At 41.3% G+C, this 23,807-nt stretch overlaps 1 protein-coding gene and 1 pseudogene across 2 annotated transcripts; one reads left to right on the forward strand and one right to left on the reverse strand.

Annotated features, from left to right (window-relative positions):
• The first annotated feature begins 997 nt into the window (after positions 1 to 997).
• Positions 998 to 22,919, forward strand: FUCA2 (alpha-L-fucosidase 2). 2 transcript variants are annotated; one of them, XM_046005827.1, is made up of 7 exons: positions 998 to 3,142; positions 6,831 to 7,018; positions 11,294 to 11,633; positions 13,171 to 13,381; positions 13,594 to 13,784; positions 19,315 to 19,423; positions 19,647 to 21,112. In XM_046005827.1, the coding sequence occupies exons 1-7, from the start codon at positions 2,907 to 2,909 to the stop codon at positions 19,659 to 19,661; spliced, it is 1,290 nt and encodes a 429-aa protein (XP_045861783.1). In that variant the 5' UTR covers positions 998 to 2,906; the 3' UTR covers positions 19,662 to 21,112. The 2 variants fall into 2 exon arrangements, with proteins under 2 accessions (XP_045861783.1, XP_045861781.1); XM_046005825.1 differs by lacking the exon at positions 19,647 to 21,112 and adding an exon at positions 21,136 to 22,919 and having other exon boundaries at positions 1,000 to 3,142.
• LOC123941959 lies at positions 8,825 to 9,434 on the reverse strand (annotated as a pseudogene).
• Positions 22,920 to 23,807: the final 888 nt, after the last annotated feature.

The raw sequence follows: 23,807 nt of genomic DNA on the forward strand, positions 1-23,807 counted from the left end.
AAGACAAAAGGAGTGTCCAGAAGGACACAGATGATGTAGTCCTCATAATCCAAAAGTTTACTCCCAAGAGTAGTGAAAGCAAAGGTCTTTTTGCACAGACACTAAGGATGGTGTAGTGAAAATGGTGTCTCTGGTCTCCCATGAAAATATGAGATGCCTCCAGTCACAGGCCCACTCATCTGTGACACTGTACAAATGCTTCTGGAATGAGATGTTCCAGCACTCCCAAGCAACACAGGCTGAGACAACAAAAGTTCCCGTGGGCTAGAACCTCTCATGACACACATTCCTGAGAACTGGCACAGACAGATTGATACTTGGATCCCCAAGTCTATTTGGCCACCAAGGAGCACCACAGTAAGTACTCCCGAGTAAGGGCATCTCCACCCAGGTGGTGGAGACCAAAGAGAAATTTCTTGCACAAAGCCAAGCTCTCAGGACACAGAAAGAGACTAAGAGAAAAATATAACAGTTTTATCTAAGCCTTGGGTCTCTTGGAACCAAACTAATACCTATGAGTGATTTGCCATGGTTGGGGAATGCGTGTTGCTTTACAACAGTACCTCACTGCGTGGAAGTTTTCTTGAAGTTGGCAGGTGACCTAGTGTCAATCTAACCCATTCTGTGACAAACTTATCTTACCACAGGAGTCCTCTTGAGGAGGCCAGCACTCTGACAGTCTTTAAGTGTTCAGCCTGTGCCCATGAATTTTGAATTTTGCAGCTTTAACTTCCAAGATGTCCCTTAGCAACGGATGACAAGCAACATGAAAGACACAGACAAAGGAAGACAAAGGCCATTTCTGGGAGGAAGTGGACCAGTAACTGATGAGTACTCTAACACATTTAACCAAAGAGCTGTCAGGCCCAAGGAACTAGTGCCACAAATATTTTCTCCTGCGGATTTAAATTTACAAACCAATAAGAAAAAGGACTCTCATCGCTCTTGCTCCACTGGACTCGCAGAGAGAGATTCTGGGAGGCTGACATGGTAAGAAATCTTACCTTCCGCTGGCGGTATGTCCCACGTCCCAGGACCTCTCAACTAGAGCAATACTGGGGCGAGCTACGTCCTGTGACTTAGTGTCTTGCTGACGAGGCCAACTGTCAGGAAACAGGAATTCCTGTCCCCTCAAGGTCTGTCTAGCTGGATGAAGACTCAAATTGACATGAGACAGACTAACAGGAGGAAATGGAATTTGATAGTGTACAGATGGAGAATCCACACAGACGTGGAAATTCCAAAGACAGTCAGGCAAAATGAGGCCCGTGTGTCATTCTGAACTAAGGAGGAAGGAGCAGCGATGTGGAACTTTAGAGGAAAGGAATGCCGTTCACAGGGCAAGAAGAAGAGCAAAAGTTTGGTCATTAAATGTTTGCCCTGCCATACAGATGAGTCACTCTGATAAAACTGATCTCAGCTAATAACACTTAGTCTGGGAAAGATCTCCAGTGATATAGTTTGGAGGGGGCAAAAGTTTCTCTTGAGCCCGTGGGGTCTCTATTGCCTTCCACTCAGAATAATCTTCATGCCAAAGCAGCCATCTTGGGGAAGCCTGCCCTCTGCTCTGAGAATAATAGAAATGATCACCTGACTTTATCACAAACTGAGGCTACTGCCATTCATGTATACTCATCAGATTTGCTGATTTCTCTCTTCCAGGAGACCCTCACCCTGGGAGGACCAGGTCCCTTACGGTGGACCTGAGATTCTGGGGAGCCATTCACAGTGCATCAAGAGGTAACTGCCATTTTACCTGGGGTGCTGCTCCCATGTCTTTGAAGAGATGGGACAGTTAGGGTCCTTTCTTCGTTCCTTCATATAGCTCAATCGTGAGAACCCCAGTTCACTGAAGGACTTCAACAAATATGCTTTAAGTGCTCCTCGGTGCCGGACTCTGCTTTAAATTCCGGGTCTGCAGAAATGGTTGCCATCCCAGTCCTCAGCAAGCTCACAGCCTTGGGAAACAAGATCGTTGTCCTCCTAACTACAAAACGATCAGTGGGATCCTATATTCGTGGTTGGAACAAGATGTTAATTGGAATAGTTAGTGGGTAGTAAAACATTTGGCCGGGAAGATAGTGACAGAAAGTTGGGAGGAGGTGATGTGAGCAGAAGGGATTCTGGTTTTACTCTAAAAGCCTTTAGGAAGGGGAGAGCGGAGCCTGATGGTGTCCCTTCCAAGTTTCCGGCTGCTTCCCCGCTGCCTGCAGATTTCTCTCACTCACGCCACTGGTCTCACCTTAGTTCACCACATTTTCTAATGCAGTGATTCTCAAAGTTTGGTGACCGGCCCCAGCAACATCAGCATGCATCATCCAGGACTTCGTTAGAAATGCACATTGGGGCCCCCAACCTGAGCTGGGAACTGTTGGGATTTCACCTGACCCAGACTCCCTGTTCTCACGGTTCTCACACACCCAGAAACTTGGTGGGCAAGCGGCGGTGGGGATGGATACAGAGGCCGAGAATGACCGGGGCTGTTTGCGTGCGTGGGACCTGAAAGGACTGGATGACCCTCTCGAGGTTCCTGCCTTGGCCTCCGGGTCCCAGGTTCCAACCAGACCGGTTGGTCACGGCGCGCTCCCCGGCAGTTTCTAAGGGTCGTTCTGCTCCAGCAAATACGCGCTCCCTCGGGTCCCTGAACTTGACTCTCTCTTCCCCACGAGGCGGTCAGACCAGGAGCTTTAGCTAAGTCAGCAGCCTCGGGCCGCCGTGGGCGACTACCGGCCTGGCTGACGCTGCCCTCCAACGCGGCAGCGCCCCTGGGGTCCTCAGCCCGGGACAGCAGCCGCTCCCGCGCCAGCAGGGAAGGCTCCTTTGTCCGGACGGCGCGGTCAGGTGACAGCGCCGAGCCTACTTAGCGGGAGACGCGGAAGGGCGCGCGCTGGGAGCCCGGCGCGGACATGCGGCCCCAGGCGCCCCCGAGACTCGGGCTGGCGCTCCTGCTCCCGCTCCCGCTGCTGCTGCTGCTGTCGCCGCCGCCCGCGCCCGGCGCCGCCCCTCGCGCGCCGCGCTTCGACCCCACCTGGGAGTCCCTGGACGCCCGCCCGCTGCCGGCCTGGTTCGACCGGGCCAAGTTCGGCATCTTCATCCACTGGGGCGTGTTCTCCGTGCCCAGTTTCGGGAGTGAATGGTTCTGGTGAGCGCGCCCCCCTCCCCCGGCCTGCGCCGCCGCCCAGCCCCGGGTTGGGGCGGGTTTGTGGCGCCCCCAGGGCTTCGCCTCCCGCGGTTTGGGCCGCCGTCGGCACTTCCGGGTGATGGTGCCTAAGTCCCTGCGTAAGTGCCGGGAAGAACAGTGCGCTTCTCCTCCGCGGGGCTGCAGCGCAGTCGGGCGCTTGGGGCAGCCCCGGCTTGCTTCTCGGCGTCCTGGTGGTTGCACGTGTCACGCCGGAGCTCCCGCCCTGGAACCGCCCAGGGACTAAGACCGCCGAAGTGACTCCAGTTGTGTGTGGGTCGGACCAGGAACCGCGAGGCTTGGGCCTAAGCTGGTGTCCATCTCTGTTCAGCCATAAAGTATGGTTAAGACATAAGTTACGAGTCTGTGATGCTTCTGTTCATTTGGACATGCACTGGCTCTTTAGTGTTAAAATGTTGCCATGTGTGGCTCTAGGAATTAAAAAGTTTGTAGAGGGGAGCCTGGGTGGCCTAGCTGGTTAAGCCTGACTCTTGATCTCAGCTGGGGTCTTCATCTCCCGTGCTGAGCTGTTGAGCTTTGCGCTCCATGGGGAGCAACAATGACAAAAAACAACAAACAAAACAACAACAACAAAAGCTTCTAGAATGTTATCTTAAAAAGACTCCCTAATGTTATATGGAAAGCTGCAGACAAAATTGCTCTTTAAACTTTACGGAGATCTATGCCAACATGCGCACGTAATCTCTTACGACTTTGAACTGTTTTATCTACCTTTCCTGATTAAATACATGAGATATTAAGTTCTTCAAGACAGAAAAGTTACCAAATGTATGTATATATAATGTGCACATATATAATGTGCACACATATAATGTATTCCTGTGTAAAATAAAATAAGGGAGTATTTAACTCTATTTTATACTATACATAATATGCATCAAACTATATACAATATAGAGTAGATATAATAGAGTATAAACTATATATATTATATTAACATTACATTATTACATTATACCACTTTCTTTTTTTTCCATTTTATTTTTTTTATTTGTTTATTTACAGCATAACAGTGTTCATTGTTTTGGCATCACACCCAGTGCTCCATGCAGTATGTGCCCTCCCTATTACCCACCACCTGGTTCCTCAACACCCACCCCCCCACCCCCCCCACCCCCGCGCCCCTTCAAACCCTCTGGTTGTTTTTCAGAGTCCATAGTCTCTCATGGTTCATCTCCCCTTCCAGTTTCCCTCAACTCCCTCTCCTCTCCATCTCCCCATGTCCTCCATGTTATTTGTTATGCTCCACAAATAAGTGAGACCATATGATACTTGACTCTCTCTGCTTGACTTATTTTGCTCAGCATAATCTCTTCCAGTCCCGTCCATGTTGCTACAAAAGTTGGGTATTCATCCTTTCTGATGGAGGCATAATACTCCATCGTGTATATCATTATACCACTTTCTACAAAGATATTGACTTTCTGCAAGCAATAACCTTTTTAAATTAAATTAGTCCAACTGATGTAAAAGAATGTGTAGGGTATGGGGCACAATCCATACATTCTTTTGAAATCAACTTGTAAAACAAGGGACTTTTTTCCCCATACTGTCTATTACTAGACATATTTACTTCAGGATGTTATAAATCTTTGTTTGCAAGTTTTTGTGCTGTAAGGCATTTTGAGTTTATTTTTAAAATGTTTCAGATTAGCAAGTACATAAACAGATTTTCTTATCCTTATGTTAAGATGTAATAAATTATATGTTATCATTTTGTTCAACTAAGAATATTAGGTAAATATACATTTGGTGTTAGAAGAGGATTTGATATTAATTGAGACTAGTGCTGTGCCCAAAATACCTAGTTTTGAGTCCTATTATTCTTTGCAATGGTTAATTTTTCATTTTCCACAAATAAACACAGGGTTGTTTGTTTTAATCTAGAAGAATAAAGATACTGGGGGTGCCAGAGTGGCTCAGTGGGTTAAAGCCTCTGCCTTCGGCTTGGGTCATGATCCCGGGGTCCTGGGATCGAGCCCTGCGTGGGGCTTTCTGCTCACCAGGGAGCCTGCTTCCCTTCCTCTCTCTCTGCCTGATTCTCTGCCTGCTTGTGATCTCTCTCTGTCAAATAAATGAATAAAATCTTAAAAAAAAAAAAAGAATAAAGATACTGCTCATACGAAACTAACTAGAATATATTTTCAATAATGTATTTCTAATAATAAGTGCATTAACCCTGTAGAAGATTTTTTTTTTTTAAGATTTTATTTATGTGTTTTTTTGAGACAGTGCAAGTGGGGGGAGGAGCAGAGGGAAGGGGACTCTGCACCGAGTATTGAATCCTACACTGGGCTGAGATCATGACTCAAGCCAAAAATCAAGAGCTAGACACACAGTGGACTGAGCCACCCAGGCATCCCAGCCCTGTAGAAGATTCTTTAATTATCTGTGGTCTCCCTCTGTCTCCTCTAAACCTCTGGTCCCCATGCCAGTTTCACTCAGGACAGGCAAATAGTCAACAGTAGAGATGAGTATATCTGACTGTCCTTAATAGCAATTCAAACCCAGATATAAATGATGGATTCTTTACAGTAAGTGCCTCTTTTCATCTCTATTAGTATGGAATTTGAAAAGTAACTCTATAGTAGAGAATGAAGGTTCAAATTAAACTGTACTGGGGAAAAAGAAATCCCTCATTCTTGTTCAACCTTCTGACTGTCCCAGTTTGTCTTTTGTAGTTCAGGTTTTTTTTTTTGTTGTTTGTTTGTTTGTTTATTTTTAAAGATGTTATCTTATTTATTTGCCAGAGAGAGAGCTGAGAGAGTCTGTGCACAAGCACAGGGAGTGGCAGGCAGAGGGAGAAGTAGACTCCCTAGCTGAGCAGGGAGCCTGATGCAGGACTCAATCCATGGACCCTGGGGTCATGACCTGAGCTGAAGGCAGAAACCCTTTCACTGAGCCACCCAGGTGTACCTATAGTTCAGTTTAAAAGGCAGAAATGCATCATGGATCAGTTAGGATACTTTCACTTCAAGGTACAGAAAACCTAAGTAAATGATATAATAATAAGGGTTTGTTACTCAACACAAGAAATGTAGAGGCAGTTGTCTCATTGATGAAATCAAAGAACTAACCTATTTCTGTCATCCTCAGCCTGTTGACTTGTCCTTTCATGGTGACATGATTGCAGCCAGCATGGCATTGTTTCACATAACCAAAGGCAGCAAGAATTGCTCAGAATGAATGCATAACAAGTAATCCTTAAAGGCTGAGTCAATATGTTAAATTAACAGTATCATTTGAATATTACTGTTGCCAACTCCCCTGCTTGTTCTTTGCTAGTGAATATAACAGATGCATGCTGTTTCAGGCATGTGATCTCCCTTTTGAAGACTTGCACTTATGTTGCAAAAGACTATGTAAAGATACATACTACATTTTGTGATTTGAAAATGAAGAATTAAGAGCAAATAAGTGGCTGGGTTGTCTAGAACGTTCAGAGGGTTAGATGGAAAGCGAGGAAAGTTTACAGTAAGCTTTCTTTAAGGCAAAGTCAAACTATTGGGGAAGTGAGAAAGAGAATCTGGGTAATATTTGAGTAAGGGGGAATTAGTAAGGGGAGCTGGGGCAATTATTTCAAATGTTTATGTGTATGTCATTTATGTATTGTTTCTCTTCTTTCCTTTAGGTGGTATTGGCAAGAGGAAAAGATACCGATGTACGTGGAATTTATGAAAAATAATTACCCTCCTAATTTCAAATATGAAGATTTTGGACCACTATTTACAGCAAAGTTTTTTAATGCAAGCCACTGGGCAGATATTTTTCAGGCTTCTGGTGCCAAATACATAGTCTTAACTTCCAAACATCATGAAGGTAAGTAAGTGCAACATTTGCAAACGCTGACAGTAGTTATGAAATATAGAGTAGTTCTTTAGGAAGAAGAAACTAAAGCACATGAAATTAGTTTTCTCTTAGGAGCAGCATTTAGTGGCTACTGACTTTTGCCTGTATTTAAGGGACCACGTATTGCATCCAAATGAGAGGCATTAGGTTTGTAGAATGATCAGACACCCCCCCAACCACGTAAAAACAAATTTTAAAAACCCCAAACAAACAAAAAAGAAAAATAATCACATTTTGTTGTGTGCATATTTAACAATATTTCCAAGATTTCATTAAAGCTATTTGAAGTGAGATGTGGGTTGCAGCTTCAAGTTTATAATTAGAATTGCCTTTCTTTCTTTCTTGATTTTATTTATTCACCTATTGGAGAGAGAGAGAGAGAGAGCGAGCAAGCTCAAGGTGGGGGGAAGGGCAGAGACAGAGACTCTGAAGTAGACTCTGTGCTCAGCCCTGAGATCACGACCTGAGCTGAAACCAAGGGGCTGATGCTTGACTGACTGAGCCACCAGGTGCCCTGCCCTCTCTGCTTTCATCGCCCCTCTGTAATGCATTCTGGGAAGGCTCCCTCACCATGGGGATTATACTGCTATAGTTTTGTGTCATTACCACATACCTTGCTGCACTTTTGGCCAACTCTTAGGTGGCCAAATGGTGGATGATTTGCCAGTGAGGAAAGCGACACAGATCATCCAGAGGGACAAAGATGATGGGACTGCAATGGTGCCCACAAAAGTCAGAGGTGGTGCAAGAATATCTACAAGGAAACACAGGGGTTGTATCGATGAAGCTTCTCCAGAGAAGCAGAACCAGGTGGAAGTATGTTTATATAAAGAGATTTATTATTATAAAACATTGGGCCATGCAGTTATGGAGCTGAGAAGTCCAGACCAGGAAAGCTGGCCGTACAGTTCCAGTCTGAGGCCATTGCCCTGAGAACCAGGAGTGTGGATGATGATTTAGGTTCTAGTCCAAGTCTGAGTCCAAAGGCAGAAAGTGTGAGCTCAGACAGGCAGAGAGTTCTTATTCAGCCTTTTATTCTGTTCAGGTCTTTAACAGATTGGCTGAGGCACACCCACACTGGGGAGAGCTATCTGCTCTACTCAATCTGCTCTACTCAGTCTACCTATTTAAACCTTAATCTCATGCAGAAACACCCCCGTGGACACACCCAGAAAATATTTAATCAAATACCTGAGCACCCTGTGGCCCAGTCACGTTGACACATAAAATTATCTGTCACAGGGGTCCTACATTAATAGGATAGTTTCTCTAGTATCCAGAAGATCAAGGGAATGTCAACAAATTGTTACTATCCCAACCACATTTTAATTCATTTGACAATCTCCTTTGTGTGACCATCTTTGGCTGGTATAAGAAATTTTTTTTTTTTAAAGATTTTATTTATTTATTTGACAGAGAGAGATCACAAGTAGGCAGAGAGGCAGGCAGAGAGAGAGGGAAGCAGGCTCCCTGCTGAGCAGAGAGCCCGATGCGGGACTCGATCCCAGGACCCTGAGATCATGACCTGAGCCGAAGGCAGCGGCTTAACCCACTGAGCCACCCAGGTGCCCCAACCTTTCACGTATTTTTTTAATTCTTTTTTCTTTGGGATTTGGAGAGACTATTTTCCAACCATAAATATTTTTAAAATACTATCTGGCAGTTTCTAACTAACTGAGTATATTCTTTTCTATGATAAACCACCTCAGATCTTTCAGCAAGAAAAAAGCCACTAAGTTTGAATAAAGACATCACCCAATGAACTAGGACACAAAGTTTGCTTTAAATATTTTTTCGGGGAAAGGACACTACACTTCTACTCAAGAGAAACAATTTTACAGTCTTGAGGTCTTTTATTTTCTTTATATTTATCATGCCATGAATTCATAGGGAATGGGTTCCAGCAGTTCGGGCTCCTTTCCATTGGTTCTCACAAAATGTGCTTCTCTGGGTGGAGCAGGCTGATGCTTCAGTTGAACCCAAGTACCTTTCTCTTTGGCTTCCTTCTTTTTCTGATCATTTTCCTTTACACGCTTCAGGAAGCTATCTCGGCTCTTTGAATGTTTAATATGCTCAATGCGTACATTAATTCTCTAGGCAAGAATCTTGTCCTTAACTTGTTTGTTGACAACAATGCCAACAGCATGCTGAGTAACATTGTAGACTCTTCCAGTTTTGCCATGGTAACATTTGTGGGGCATTCCCTTTTGAACAGTGCCCATTCCCTTGATGTCCACAATATCACCTTTCTTGTAGATTCGCATGTACGTGGCCAAAGGAACAACTCCATGTTTTCTGAAAGGCCTAGAGAACATGTAACGGGTACCCCTCCTCTTTCCCTTTGTGTTGGTCATTTTGGCAAATTACTGGAAGATGGCGGTTCCGGCCGAAAAAGCTGGTATAAGAAATTTTACCTCAGTGCTTTCTGCAGAGGTGGGAAGGGTAATAGGAGGAAAGAACCAAAACCAAAAATCTGTAATTATCTTAGAAGACTTTTCCCTTTGGCTACATTCTAGTGGCTTAATGACTTTCTCCTATAGAATGTTTTTCCTACTGAGGTAGATATTTAGAAAGTGTATTTGCCTGAACATGTTGCTTTCCTGATGTCTAGGAACTCTTTAAGCTGCATGGCACAAAGTATTCCATCGTGAGCTTATTTAAAAGCAAAACAAAATAACTTTTAATCACACCATGGGGAGAGATAATGAAGCCCACATCTGTAAACTTTCTAGGACTCATGTTTTTATGGCTTTATGGAAGAAAACCCACTGAGCTTGGTAGGCAGGAAGATCTCTCCGTGAGCTTTTATGGTAGTGATGAAGACCCATGTGTTTTTGGTACTGTTTGGCAACAGAGCCTGTCAACTGAAAACATTTTTTTAAAAAAATATTTTTTCTTGTTTTTAAGTAATCTGTACAACCCAACACGGGGCTCAAACCCCACAATCTTTAGATCAAAAGTTACACGCTCTACTGACTGAGCCAGCCAAATACTTCCAACTTGAAACATTTTGCATCGGACTAAATATTGACACTGCTTTGAAGCTTACCACAAACACATTTGGAACAAGAGCCAGGTGTTTTAAACACTTCCTGAAAAGGAATCTGAAGACTGTGTCCATCTTAGACTTGTCCTAATTCATGAGAGTAAATAACAGAGTGCCTTATATATGTCTATTCTCCAAAGATTCACTTAGATTTCAGTGGGATAGTAACAATGGAACATTCCTGGCAATATTCCAAGGCACTAACTAAAATTTTTGAGGCCTTTGTATTATTTCAGTTTATACAGCATTTCTATTATTTTTATATAGAACAACCTAAAAGCAAATTCCTTTTAAAGTATGAGTTATTTTAAAGTGCTTATTTAAGAGCAGATGTTATTTTTCTTACCATTTAATTGGTAGATAATTTCAGTTAGTTTAAAGAGCACCATCTGAGTTTATGACTTAGGAAGGATGAAATTACAAATGGTGGGAATATTTCAAAGTACAGAGCTACTGGGGAAGCATATCTTTTCCTCTTCTGGTGATAAAGGATGAATGATGAAGTTCAATGAAGCTCAGGATGTACTATTATATATGGATCACCTGTGTTCTAAGACTCACACTACCTAAAATCATCGCCAACCAGGGAACATACTTTAATCTTTGGTTTAGGAGACAAGTAAGAATCTTGCAGGGGTGCGTTTCAGGATCTCCATTATAAGTAGTCACGTCATTGTTTAGGACGGTAGATGTGGAGGAGGTCCCCCTCTTAGCTGTGCTCTGTGTTGTTGATTTTGTGCTAGATCTTGTGCTGACAGAAGGCTGTAGGCATGATGTTCTTCAAGGAGCTTCTATTCTAAGAGGAAAAATATAGGAGTTAGGTCAGACTCCACAGACCTTAAAAAAAACCCTTGGGGGCGGGGGTGGGAGGTTGGGGGAACCAGGTGGTGGGTAATAGGGAGGGCACGTATTGCATGGAGCACGGAGTGTTTTGCAAAAACAATGAATACTGTTACACTGAAAAAAATAAATTAATTAATTAAAAAGAAAAAAAACCCCCTTGGTCCCATCTTATTGAAATTCTCATTTGTTGTTCGTATAAAAGTAGAATATGTGCTATGAAAAAAAAGTGCCATAAAACTCTTGTTGTAGACATTTTTATACGTCCCACGTACTATCTAGTTTGTTTTGGCATTGTATAGGTAGAAATTTGCTAGAACAAATTCATGTTCTTACAAAGACTCAATATCATTGTGCAGGCTTTACCTTGTGGGGCTCCCAGTACTCCTGGAACTGGAACGCTGTAGATGAGGGGCCGAAGAGGGACCTCATCAAGGAACTCGAGGTGGCCATTAGGAAGAGGACTGACCTGCGTTTTGGACTGTACTATTCCCTTTTTGAATGGTTTCATCCACTCTTCCTTGAGGATAAGTCCAGATCATTCCAACAGCAGCAGTTTCCTGTTTCTAAGATGCTGCCGGAACTCTACGAGTTAGTGAACAAGTATCAGCCGGAGATCCTGTGGTCGGATGGTGATGGCGATGCCCCTGACCACTACTGGAACAGCACAGGCTTTCTAGCCTGGCTGTATAACAGAAGGTGTGGGTGCTCTTAGATTGCTGCCATGACCCTCAGTGTTCCTCATTCCTGTATAGCGTTTGCTTTGTGAAATTTTCCCTTTCAGACCCATCTATGGTGTGGGGTAAGCGGAAATCGTTGTCGGTAATGCCTAGTAGATCTATCAGTTTTTACTCAGAGTAATCAATGAGCAAGAGTTATAACTCGATAGTCTGATTTTGAAATCACTAAAATCACAAATAATTTAGAATCATTGAGAAAATATAGAATCACAGAATCAAGAACTTTGAAGACATTAATTTTGTGGGTCTCCCTTCTCATCTCCTATTCTGAGACAACAGTTTATCACTCTTTGTGATTATGTGCTTTTGAATTCTTCCAATTCCTTCTTTTCATCTTTTGACCCTTTGATAATCTTTGCTGCTCAGTCGCTGTCACGCTCGCCTGCCTCCTCCTTTACTTCATCAGCATTCACGCCACTTCCTGTTCTTTACATGTTGCTTTCTAGCATGTTCCAGACTGCCACATTAGAACAGGGAATTCTGACTGAGCTCCTCTATGAGACTTAAACCTTGTGGACCGAATTTATATTGTAACTAGAAAATACTCAGTGTTGTGTTCTTTTTTTTTGTTTTTGAAGATTTTATTTATTTATTTGTCAGAGAGAGCTCAAGCAGGGGGAGTGGCAGGCATAAGGAGAAGTTAGGCTTCCTGATGAGCAAGGAGCCTGATGTGGGACTCGATCCCAAGACCCCGGGATCATGACCTGACTTGAAGACAGACCCTTAACGACTGAGCCACTGAGGCATCCCTTGGTACTGTGTTCTGAAGTCCGGGAGTGTTCTATGTGTGTTCCCTGGACACACTTGGGGTGTGCATAAGAACATTCTGGAGAGCTCTTTCTACTTAAAGCAGCAATTTCTCCAGGTACTTCTTCCAGGGGGAAAGACTGGGAATGATCCACTTCAGTGTGGAAAGCAAACTGTCTCTTCTAAGTGGGGTGAGGCAGGAGCTTCACACCTGCTCTGATGATAATGTTGTGGGGTTTATTTCATGCCATTGTACATTCCATGATGGCAACAGTCCACTTGCCGGAGATTTTTCAACCTCAGACACAACTGTAGGAGGAAGGCTAGAATGTATGTATGAGATTATTCACTCATAGGTGAGAGGAATATTTTGAGTGTAAATTCAAATCTGGTTATCATTCATAATATATGGGACAAGGAGCTTTAAATAATAGTATGATAGTCTTATAAGTGCTCTATGTGCTGGTTACTGGGCTAGGTGTTTTACATAAATTATTTCTGTTCTAAATAGCAGTTGAGGAAATTGATTCTTCAGAGGAGTTAAGTCCCTTACACTGAGGTAGGGAGCTTAGAAAGTGACAGAGCCAGGATTGCAACCAACCCACGTCTATTTGACTTCCAAACCAAGGGCTTTGCCTTATTTTATGCTATGATGATCTTTCAGGAGTGGATTTCAGTTAGACCTCATTCCAGTGACATTTCCTTTTATGTAAAATATTTTATGTTTTATTTAAACAATTATATTTCAGCCCAGTTCGGGACACAGTTGTGACCAATGACCGTTGGGGATATGGTACCATCTGTAAGCATGGTGGCTATTATACCTGCAGTGATCGGTACAACCCAGGACATCTTTTGCCTCATAAATGGGAAAATTGCATGACAATAGACAAGTTTTCCTGGGGCTACAGGAGAGATGCTGGAATTAATGACTATCTTACAATCAAAGAACTAGTGAAGGTACAGTAAAATGTCTGGTGACTATTAAGGTAATATTCTTAATTGTGTGGGTATGTGAGATTACCTTTTTATAGTTTGAATTTTCTGTGTTTGTTCTTCTGGATGGTGATTACATATGTGGGTGGAAGCGCACACATACAACGTATTATTAACACATTCACAATGGAATTGTTTCATCTACCTAAGAACTGTATTTGTTCTTAACTTTTTAGCAACTTGTAGAAACAGTTTCATGTGGAGGAAATCTTTTGATGAATATTGGGCCCACACATGATGGCACCATTTCTGTAATTTTTGAGGAGCGATTGAGGAAGATGGGGACCTGGCTAAAAGTCAATGGAGAAGCCATTTATGAAACCCACCCTTGGAGGTCCCAGAGTGATGATGTCACCCCAAATGTGTGGTAAGTTCTTCTTGTTACCAAGTACTGTTTGATGGAGGAAGGCATCTAAAATTTCTCAGAGATGTAAAGAGAAAAGTAGGGTAAAAAAGGAAATTGGATGCATGCCTATTTATTCAAAGCACTTTCCAGACTTTAGAAGAATTCAGCATGTATTGGAACACTTGTTTATCAAACTGAGCTTAAATCATCTCTAGAAACTTCATAATAGTGGGCAAATTTTAGTGAAAAATAGTTCTTATGAAAATCGTAAGCCATTCAGAAAAATGATAGATGTTGAATGGTTAATCCAAAAGGAAGATTTACATTTAGTCATTTAATTCTAATTTTCACAGATGCTCCATCTTATGAAATTAGCAAGAAAGAGGTGCCAAAGTATATTATATTTAAAATGAGGTGCCAAAATATATTTAAAATCATCCCAAATAATAGCATTATTTTAATTGGGAAAAACAAAACAAAACAAGAACCTTAAAACTTGTTCATGTTATTCTAATAACTCTAAACCTAAAGTTTCCTTAACATTTTTAACTTGCTAATTTTTCTTTTAACTAGAATCTTCTTTAAAAGCCTTGCTTCAGAGCTTATGTCCAAGCTTTCATATGCCAATGAGTATCTGAACCACACTTTGTAAATACGATATTTTCTGATGTGGGGTCTTAAAATATATAAATAAGAGTAGTATCAGTGAAGCTCTAAAAATTTACCTTTTGTTGTCACCAGGTGAATATAGCCTGATCAAGTATAAATCAAAAGATTAGAATAAATGTTCTTCTTTGATCTTACTTGACTTATGACTTAAAACTAATTGTCAGCTCACTGAAGAAAATAAAGTAGAACATTCTAGACAGAAGCAATGAACTGTAGAACTTTAAAATGTTTGGGAGAAGCCATAGTGAGACCCTCATTAGCAGTCCTTCATTTTACAGAGACTAGTTTAAATCTGGTATTGAAATTTGTGTCTGGGCATATATTTGACTACAAGGGGGGTCTGATCATGATTTCGCAAGTATTAACCAATATTCCATTAAGTTTTATTTCAATAAATAAAAATAAAAGCCAAAATATTTAACAAGGCTTGTGAAACCCCTTGTTTGGCTCCTACCAACTTCACCAGCCCCATGTGGCCCTCCTTCCCCTCCAACCACTGCCACCCCCACAGTAGAAGGTGTTTCCTATACCGTGTGTGCTGCCTCTCCTTGCTGTAGTCATCTGTAGACTCCCTTACAATCCTTCAAGGTTTCAGCCCTGGCCATCACTGTCCCCAGAACTACTTTAACATCAGTCTTAGTGATTTGAATACCTGTATTCACATTTCTTTTAATTTGCTGGCCCCTCAGTTCCTGGACTCTCCTCTAGGGACCTATCCACTCTCCCTTTGCTACCCCCCCTTTCGGGTCATGCCTTAGGTCCTACATTACCAATAACTAAACCTCTTCCACACTCTCAGCTTGAAGCATTCTGCTGTGTCCTACCACTTTTTATATCTCAGCTCACTCCACACAGCACTTGGGCTTCTGGAGGGATCTATAATCCATTAAGGATACCATCTGTGACTCACTCACTTTTTCTCTGTCCCCCAGCCCTCTTCCTGATTCTGGTCAGATTCTGTGGCTCGTCACTCCATTGCATACACTCTTTTTCTTTCTGTCGTACTCACTTGACTTTGATTAAAACCTCAGCTTTGGTTAAATTTAGCTCTTATTCCATACCTGCCCTTGGGTAGCCACAGGTGACTGAAATACACAGACGGGGGCACCTGGGTGGCTCAGTGGGTTAAAGCCTCTGCCTTCAGCTCAGGTCATGATCCCAGGGTGCTGGGATCGAGCCCCATATCTGGTTCTCTGCTCAGCAGGGAGCCTGCTTCCTCCTCTCTCTCTGTCTGCCTCTCTGCCTACTTGTGATCTCTGTCTGTCAAAATAAATAAATAAAAATCTTTAAAAAAAATGAAATACACAGACGTAGACAGACATACACACTCACACATAGTTCTTGGTGTCCCGGATCCCAACCCTGAATAGCCACTCAAGGACATCATTCTAGCAGTTCTCTCCTTTTGCTCCCCATCTTCAGTTTTCCTGCTGTAGTAGATCCTTTCCTGTCCACATGCAAATGTGTTACTTCTTACATCTTAAAACAAACAAAGGAACAAACAAACAAACAAACAAAAAAACCTCTTTTAACTCTTAGATTTCTGGGCACCTCCCCATTTCTCTCCTTTCTTGTATAGTAAAACATGTTAAAATATTTTATTGTTATTTCTTGCTATTATTACTTGTCAATTCCAGTTTCTTGCACCAGTTATCTCGTGTACCCACTCTGGTCAGACTTCCACCCCCAGACTTCTTAAAATCATTGTTACAAAGGCCCTTGATACACTGTCCTTCGCCAAACCCAGTGTCATTTCATGTCGCTATTTTCTGAGTTTATGGCAGCATCTGACTCTGTTGATTGCCCTCTCTTCTTTTTCTCCTCCCTCCTACCTTTTAAAAAAGTATTTTACTTATTTTATTTAAAAGAGAGAGAGAGAGAACACGAACACAACCGGGGGAATAGCAGAGGGAAAGGGAGATGCTAAGATCTTGACCTGAGCAGAAGGCACACTTGACTGAGCCACCCAGGCGTCCTGACAGCCATTTCTTCTTGTTGGCTGCTCCTTAAGTGTCCTTTGCTGGTTCCACTTCCAGTTCCCAAGCACGAAACCTTGAAGTGTCCCGAGACTTAGGCCTTGGACTCCCATTCTTCCTATTTATTTTTATTCCCCAGGTGATCACATCCGTTTTCACAGATTTAGATGCCACACTGATGACCTCTACAGTGTTGAGCTCTTTTCTCGAACTCCAGACTCATAATCAACTTCCTAGTCAACTGCTTGTCATGGAAGTGTAAGGACCTTAAACCTGGTACTGTCCAAAACTGAGGTCCTCCTAATTTTTAAATTTTGCTCTAAACCAGCTCCATGCAGTCTTCCCAATCTCAGTTAATGGCAGCTTCATCCTTTCAGGTGGTTGCGAGGCCAAAATCTTGGAGTCCTTAACTCTCCTTTTACATCTCACAGCCAATGCCTCAGCAAATGTCATCATCTTTGTCTTTGAGGTATATCTCGAATCCGACCACTTCTCATCCTCTCTTGTGGCAACTTTCTTCTTTTTAGTCTCTGTTATCCCTCCCCTGGTTATTTCAGTAGCTTTTTGAGTGATCTGTTTCTATCCTTACCCACTTAATCTTTCTGCTATAAAACCTTTTAAATAATAAAACCAGGTTATGTCACTCCTATGCTCAATTTCCTCCAATGGCTTCTAGGCTTAGAGAATGAGCCAGGTCTAATAGAAGTTACAAGGTCCTATAAAAACTGATTCCTTGGGGCACCTGGGTATCTCAGTCAGTTAAATATCTGCCTTTGGCCCAGGTCATGATCTCAGGGTCTTGGGATCGAGCCCTGAGTAGGTCTTCTAGCTCAGCCGGGAGTTTGCCTCTCCTCCTCCCTCTGCCCTTCCCCAACTCATGTGCGCACTTGCTCTCTCTCTCAAATAAATTCTTAAAAAACAAAACAAAACTGGTTCCTTGCTATCTCTGATCTTGTCTGCCATCCTGCCATCCTGCCATCCCTCATTTCTCCTTCTGCCCTCCTTGCTGCCGTGTCAGCAGACCAAGCACACTCTTGCATGGGGACTTCTGTGCTTGCTGTTCTCTCTTCCTCCAGATACTCACATGTCTCTCCCTCACATTCTTCAGGTCTCCTCAATGTCACCTCCTCAAAGAGGTCTTGCTGAGTATTAGATTCAAAGTAACATCTACACTCCTCCTTTCCAACCTAGCACGCTCTGTCCTCACCTGGCTTGTTTTCCCCATAGCGCTTAATCATCACCTCATTCTAATTTTTCCCACTACCGTGCGAGTTCCATGAAGATGGACTGTGTTCAATACTATGTCTCCTGCTCTAAAAAAGTGATTAGCATTTTAAGATTTCAATAAATATTTGTTGAAAAATTAAGTAAACGAATGAGCGAGTTCTGTTTCCTTTGTCTAAAGCTCCTGCTTCTTACCCTTCTATCTTCTCCTTCATCCTCTAAGCTCAGATTAAATGTCGTTTTCTTAGAGAGGCTTCTTGCTGATGGTCTCATTTAAAGAGATCCCTTTGTTATAATCTTTCAATTTCCTTTTCTTTCATTGTGCTTGTCAAAACCCTGTCAAAATCCTTTTCTTTCATTGTGCTTGTCAAAAATTTTTGACATTATTTGTGATTATTGAACATCAGTCTTCCTCACTCTAGTCTAAGTTCCATAAGAACAAGAACTAAGTGCTTTTTGTTTTTGTTTTTGTTTTTCTTGTACCCCTAACACAAGCCTCAGTACTTGGCCCAGCATTGACACATGCATATTTGTTGGTGAGGGAATATGAAGATTGGAATCAGCAGGTGGAAAGCCATTTCCTCTCACAACTTACCTTCTTTGCTGATATTCCCCTGCCTATTTCTAGCTCCATGAGAACTGTCTGATGGAGAGTAATATTAGAAAAATATCTGTTCCTTTTAGTTAGGGAAAGTGGGGGGAGGAAGGTACTAGGATATCATGATTGACAATAACAAGTATATATTTGGTCTTGTCTCCCTTTCTGGCACAGAGTTCCTAAAGCTCTTGGAATTTCCTAAGTGATGAGAATCATAAAGATGTCTTTTGTTACGTTACTGAGGTGACTTTTCCACTTCACCGAAGGGTGAGGCTGGTTGCCTGGAGATCCAACCTTGGGACTACAGGGTTAGAACTTTTAGTTCCACTCTCCGCCTCCAGGTTGAGGAGAGAGGCTGGAGGCTGAATCAGTCCCCAATGGCCAATGATTTAATCAATCATACCCATGTAGCGAAGTCTTCATAAAAACCCAAAAGGACAGGGTTTGGAGAGGTTGAGGGTTGTTAGGAGAGTGTGTGCCTGGAGAGTTCCTGGAAGCTCCAAGCCCTATCCCCATACCTTGCCTCATGCATCCCTTTTTTATTATTTATTATTTATTATTATGTTTCTGAGTTTTATCCTGTAGTAACAGACTGATAACCCAGTAAGTAAAACGTTTCTGTGAGTGCTTTGAGCTGCTGTAGAAAATTAATTGAACCCAAGAAGGACGTTCTTGTAACCTCCCATCTATAGCTTGTGGGTTAGAAGACCAGGTGATAACCTGGACTTGTGATTGGTGTGTGAAGTTGAGAGTGGTGCAGGCAAGCTGTCTTGTAGGATGGAATCCTTGACCTGTGGAAATCTGACACTATCTCCAGGTAGAGTCAGAATTGAAGAATTGTAGGACAACCAGCTGGTGTCTGAGAATTGCTTGGTGGCGTAGGGATCCTCTCCAGCCCCTAACACACATCCTGGAATGGGTACCCCCTTTGGGTGCTTTTTATCCTACCATGGAGTTATTTTTCCTTCCATCTATTAATGAAGACATTGGTTAATATTTACTACATGGAAGTATCTCTGTAAAATCATTCCAAACCTGACCTATAATGAGAAATATTACTATACTTTTTTCCCCTTTTAATCAGGTACACATCCAAACGTAAACAAAAATTGGTCTATGCCCTATTTCTTGAATGGCCTACATCAAATCATCTGTTTCTTAGCCAACCAATAGCTACTCTGGGAGTAACAAAGGTAAGGGGATTTTATCTTTATTTAAATTATCTTTATTTATGTTATTTTGTATCTCCTAAGACTACGGGTTTCCCCCACTATCTGAAAGCAGAGCATTCCTATGAAGCCTTTCATAAACTGAAACAGTGTAAAACAAAGATGCAATTACCATTAATTTATGTGGAAGTTTTTTTTGAATAGTTCCAGACCCCAAAAGTAACCTTAGGCTCTTCTGAAACCTTAGAACACATCTTGCTAATAGATGCACAAAATGAACTGTGACAAAGCACAGGTGCTCACAGATACAGCTGAAAGCTGCGGCAGCTGGAGCTGAGATGCTGAGCGTAAGAAGGAACTTGCTGCCACTCGGGCTGCTGCTTGGGCTGGGCATGGCCTCTAACCCAGCTCCCTGCAACACAAACACTGACTGCTGGTTTTACTTCTTGCCTTTTTTTTTGGTAAAAGTGAAAATCCTCTCTAGATTTCTCTAAGTTACAGAAACAGGTACTAACTACTGTAGGTCCTTCATAAAAGCGAAGTGGCATAACACAAACTTTCAAGAAGTGAGGGATACTGTAATTTGAAAATGAACATCCTCAGTGGTAATGTTTGGCCAAAGCTTTAGAAGTTTTAATTTCCCAGAAAACTAAACTTTAAACAGCTATGTTATCTCCCTGCATATCAATGTAAAATAGATATTCTTTCTCACAGTTATTTTGGGTTGTTCAAGTTCTGCAAGCATCCCAAATGCTGGAATTCACAAATACATACACATGCAGACATACATAAAATGAATTCAGATTCTCCCCCAGACATCCCATCCCAGAACACATCTGAATAAAAAGTAAGATGTGTGGCGTCACTATTTTAAGGTCATTAAAAAAAATGTGGAGAAAGTTAATCTAACAGTTGTAACCAACAGATCTGGCACTGAGTTCATTTTTATATATTTTATAGCTTATTTTTAAGAAACTGACAATTGCCTTGGATGTAAATTGTCCATATGCTTCTCCTTGCATCATTTTCCATATTTCATTTCTAACAGGCAGATCAGGCAGAAAGACAGAGTTCAAATTTAATGTTTAATTACAGCTTAGTGGCCTGGGTATGACATCAGCTTTTTATTTGATCTGTATTCTGTTTGACTCCCACTAATACTGTTATTTAAAAGTTCATGGGCTTTGTTTTTGTATTGCTCTACATGATAGGCAAAGTTTTCTTATTCAAAACAACTACAGATATGTAGGAAATTACTTATATCTAAATCCACTTAGTGTGAAACTAAGGATCTAAAACAATTACAGTAATAATTGATCAGACTTAGGTACTGTTGATTTGTTACTGGAAAATCCCGGAGGGAGGGTTGCTAGATAAGGAGGGGGGGAGCTTTCTCCAAACATTCTGTGCAAGAACTACGCAGGCCTTATGTTGGGTGGATTGGTTCCAGAGTCCTTTTCCCCAATCCTCTGTTCAGTTTTTCCCTACTCTGATACTATTCAACCTTATGCTTTTCCAACTCTTAAATACTCGTATATGAGAGGAATACGTGAGTAAGATACATGTATGCACTCATTTGGATCAAGGGGTAAAACAGTGTGTGAACCACTAAATAAAACTAAAAGATGAGTCTCCTGTCTACAGTGTTTTAAAGAAATACCAGCTACTCTTTCCAAATAAAGTGGGTGAGTCAAAGAGATACATTCGGAGATATTTGTGTGTGCTTTTAATTTCAGATTAAACTGCTGGGACATGGACAGCCACTTAACTGGACTTCTTTGAAGCCAAATGGCTTACTGGTAGAACTGCCACATCTAACCTTGCATCAGATGCCCTGTAAATGGGGCTGGGCTCTAGCATTAACTAATGTGATCTAATTTGCTGCAGGGAGGTTCATGCTGCAGGTACATGGGAGACTAGAAAATATCAGGTTTCTATAATTGTAGCACTTAGAGAAAGCAGTTGTAAAACTGGTCAAGGAAAGTCAAGTAATTATTTAGACAATTCAGACTTTTCCCCTCTTACTCCTTAATGTTTTTCTTAAATTACCCATGTTAACTGTTTTAACTCTACAGTGTACTTTGCCATCAAATTCTCTTCACTTGAGTTTATTTCCATGTGTGATTAAGAGGTGGGAATTTTTGTTTTACAGTAGGAATTGGTGGTGGTAATGACTGACTGAATTGTGTCTCCTGAATTGTGTCTCAAATTCATTTCTTGAAGCCCTAACCTGCAATGTGCCTATATCTGAAGATGGAGCCTTTGAAGGGGTAGCTAAGGTTAAATAAAGTCATAAGAGTGAGAACCTAATCCAGTATGACAGGTGTCCTTATAAGCAAAGAAAGAGACACTGTGGATGCAAACACACAGAGGAAAGGCCAGGTGAGGACACAGGGAGGAGGCACCATCTGCAAGCCAAGTAGAGGCCTTAAGACAAACGCAATCTGCCAACACATTGGGCTCTCAGCCTTCGGAATTGTGAGAAAATAAATTACTGGGGTTTAAGCCACGCAGTCTCTGGTATTTTGTTATGGCAGCCTTAACAGACTAATACAGGTGATAGGTATATAATAAATGTGACCTAATACATATTTCCAATGTATATAGTACTTGTCTTTTTATAAAATAAATTTTTTTTCCCTCTTGGTAATAAAACTGATATATGTTTACTCTAGGTATTTTAAAACATACAAAAATGCTCAAAACATGTTAGAAATGCTAAAGCCATTGTTTAGAACAGCACTGTTAATATTTTAGTACATATTCTTTCAGGGTTTTTGAGGTGGGGGTAGAGGGTATGTGGGAGTGGAGGCATAGGCCAATTTTTTTAGGTAAGCTAATTTGAGCTCCAATTTAAATTAATAAATATGTTTCCTATGTTTGCCTTCAAGCAAATTGGATTTGAAAACCTAGCTGAAAATTAGGAATTCTACTCAAATCTTGCCTAAGAATGAAGCAAAATAATGAAGTAAAAATAATATTGATTTTGATGTAAATTTAAAGAAACATGATTAGAGAACTCGCTGTCCTCAACAAAAGATGTTTAATTGGCCAGATCTTTATTTGAAGTACTGCAGGTTCCATTTGTTACATTAGTCAAATGCAGATATGTCACTGTTTCCAAAAAATGCTTCAAATAGAGAATAAAACCAAAGCACATATTTATTTCCTAAAATCATGCCATCATTGAAAACTTTTAAAAAAATTACTCACTGTTAAAGTTCCTAAAATTACCAAATTTTTGAAACCATGCCAAGGTATTTACATACATAAATATATTAATAGTTCTAAATTCCAATTAATATTTTATTAGGGATCCAACTTGGACAGATCTATATGATCCCAAACACTATACTAAGAAAAAACAAAAAAAGAAAGTTTAGTTATTTGGTAGCTACGAGGGATCTAAATGACAAAACACAATTCAGCATTGAACTGAACTATATAAAAAAATCTCTGATATGAGGACAATAATTATGGTAAGGATAATTAAAAATCGGATCTCTCATTACCTATTTTTTTTAAAAAAAGATTTTATTTATTTATTTGACAGAGAGAGAGATCACAAGTAGGCAGAGAGGCAGGCAGAGAGAGAAGAGGAAGCAGGCTCCCCGCGGAGCAGAGAGCCCGATGCGGGGCTCGATCCCAGGACTCTGAGATCATGACCTGAGCCGAAGGCAGCGGCTTAATCCACTGAGCCACCCAGGTGCTCCCTCTCATTACCTATTTTAAGCCAATAGTTTTATCCTCCAATCAAATAATCATTTTCCCAGAGTTATTAAATAGGTACAAAAAGGCCTGATTTGAATTTCAGTAACTTCTGGTTTTCCTTTAATGACTAGAGAAATGTTGAAGGCAAAACACACTAGATTATTAGACTGAATAATCTAGTCATTGATATTTTAAATATAGATACCACTGTATTAAGATTCTATCTTTTTTATGAGTAACATATTCAAGCAACACAATTATTCTAAAAGTTCAGGTTATTCAACTAAATATGAATCAAGACAACAGAAGATAAGACAGATGTTTTGCCTTCTGTTCATTTCAGTTTTGTAAGTGAAAAACTCATTAGATCAAATCTTCCTACTTTCCAAGCAAATAAAATAATGGTCTTATCAAATTTTTATATATACACAGTAACAAACACATTTATACAAGTTTGAAGGAGAAAAAGTAGAAGCAGTTTTAAGTAATCTCCATTCAATCAATTTACTGGGTTAACTGATGCTCTCCATCTTCTTGGAAAAGCATATGGATGGTTCCTAGGGCACGCTACATGCTTTCTGTTAATACACTTCTGTCTGGCACACCCTTCAATTTCTACTTGCTGCAATCAATGTATGTTTACCAAGCTGAGTTGAGTTTGTTTCTATAGTGGGTTGAATAGAATTTCTCAACAATT

The sequence above is a fragment of the Meles meles genome, chromosome 5 (assembly GCF_922984935.1).
Source record: "Meles meles chromosome 5, mMelMel3.1 paternal haplotype, whole genome shotgun sequence".
NCBI lineage: Eukaryota > Metazoa > Chordata > Mammalia > Carnivora > Mustelidae > Meles > Meles meles.

What these genes read in the sequence shown, in the direction of transcription:
- FUCA2 (XM_046005825.1), top strand. Translation starts at nt 2,907, where the DNA reads ATGCGGCCCCAGGCGCCCCCGAGACTCGGGCTGGCGCTCCTGCTCCCG. An exon ending in AACTTCCAAACATCATGAAG is followed by an intron (nt 7,019 to 11,293) that starts GTAAGTAAGTGC and finishes ATCATTGTGCAG; the next exon opens with GCTTTACCTTGTGGGGCTCC. An exon ending in CAATCAAAGAACTAGTGAAG is followed by an intron (nt 13,382 to 13,593) that starts GTACAGTAAAAT and finishes TTAACTTTTTAG; the next exon opens with CAACTTGTAGAAACAGTTTC.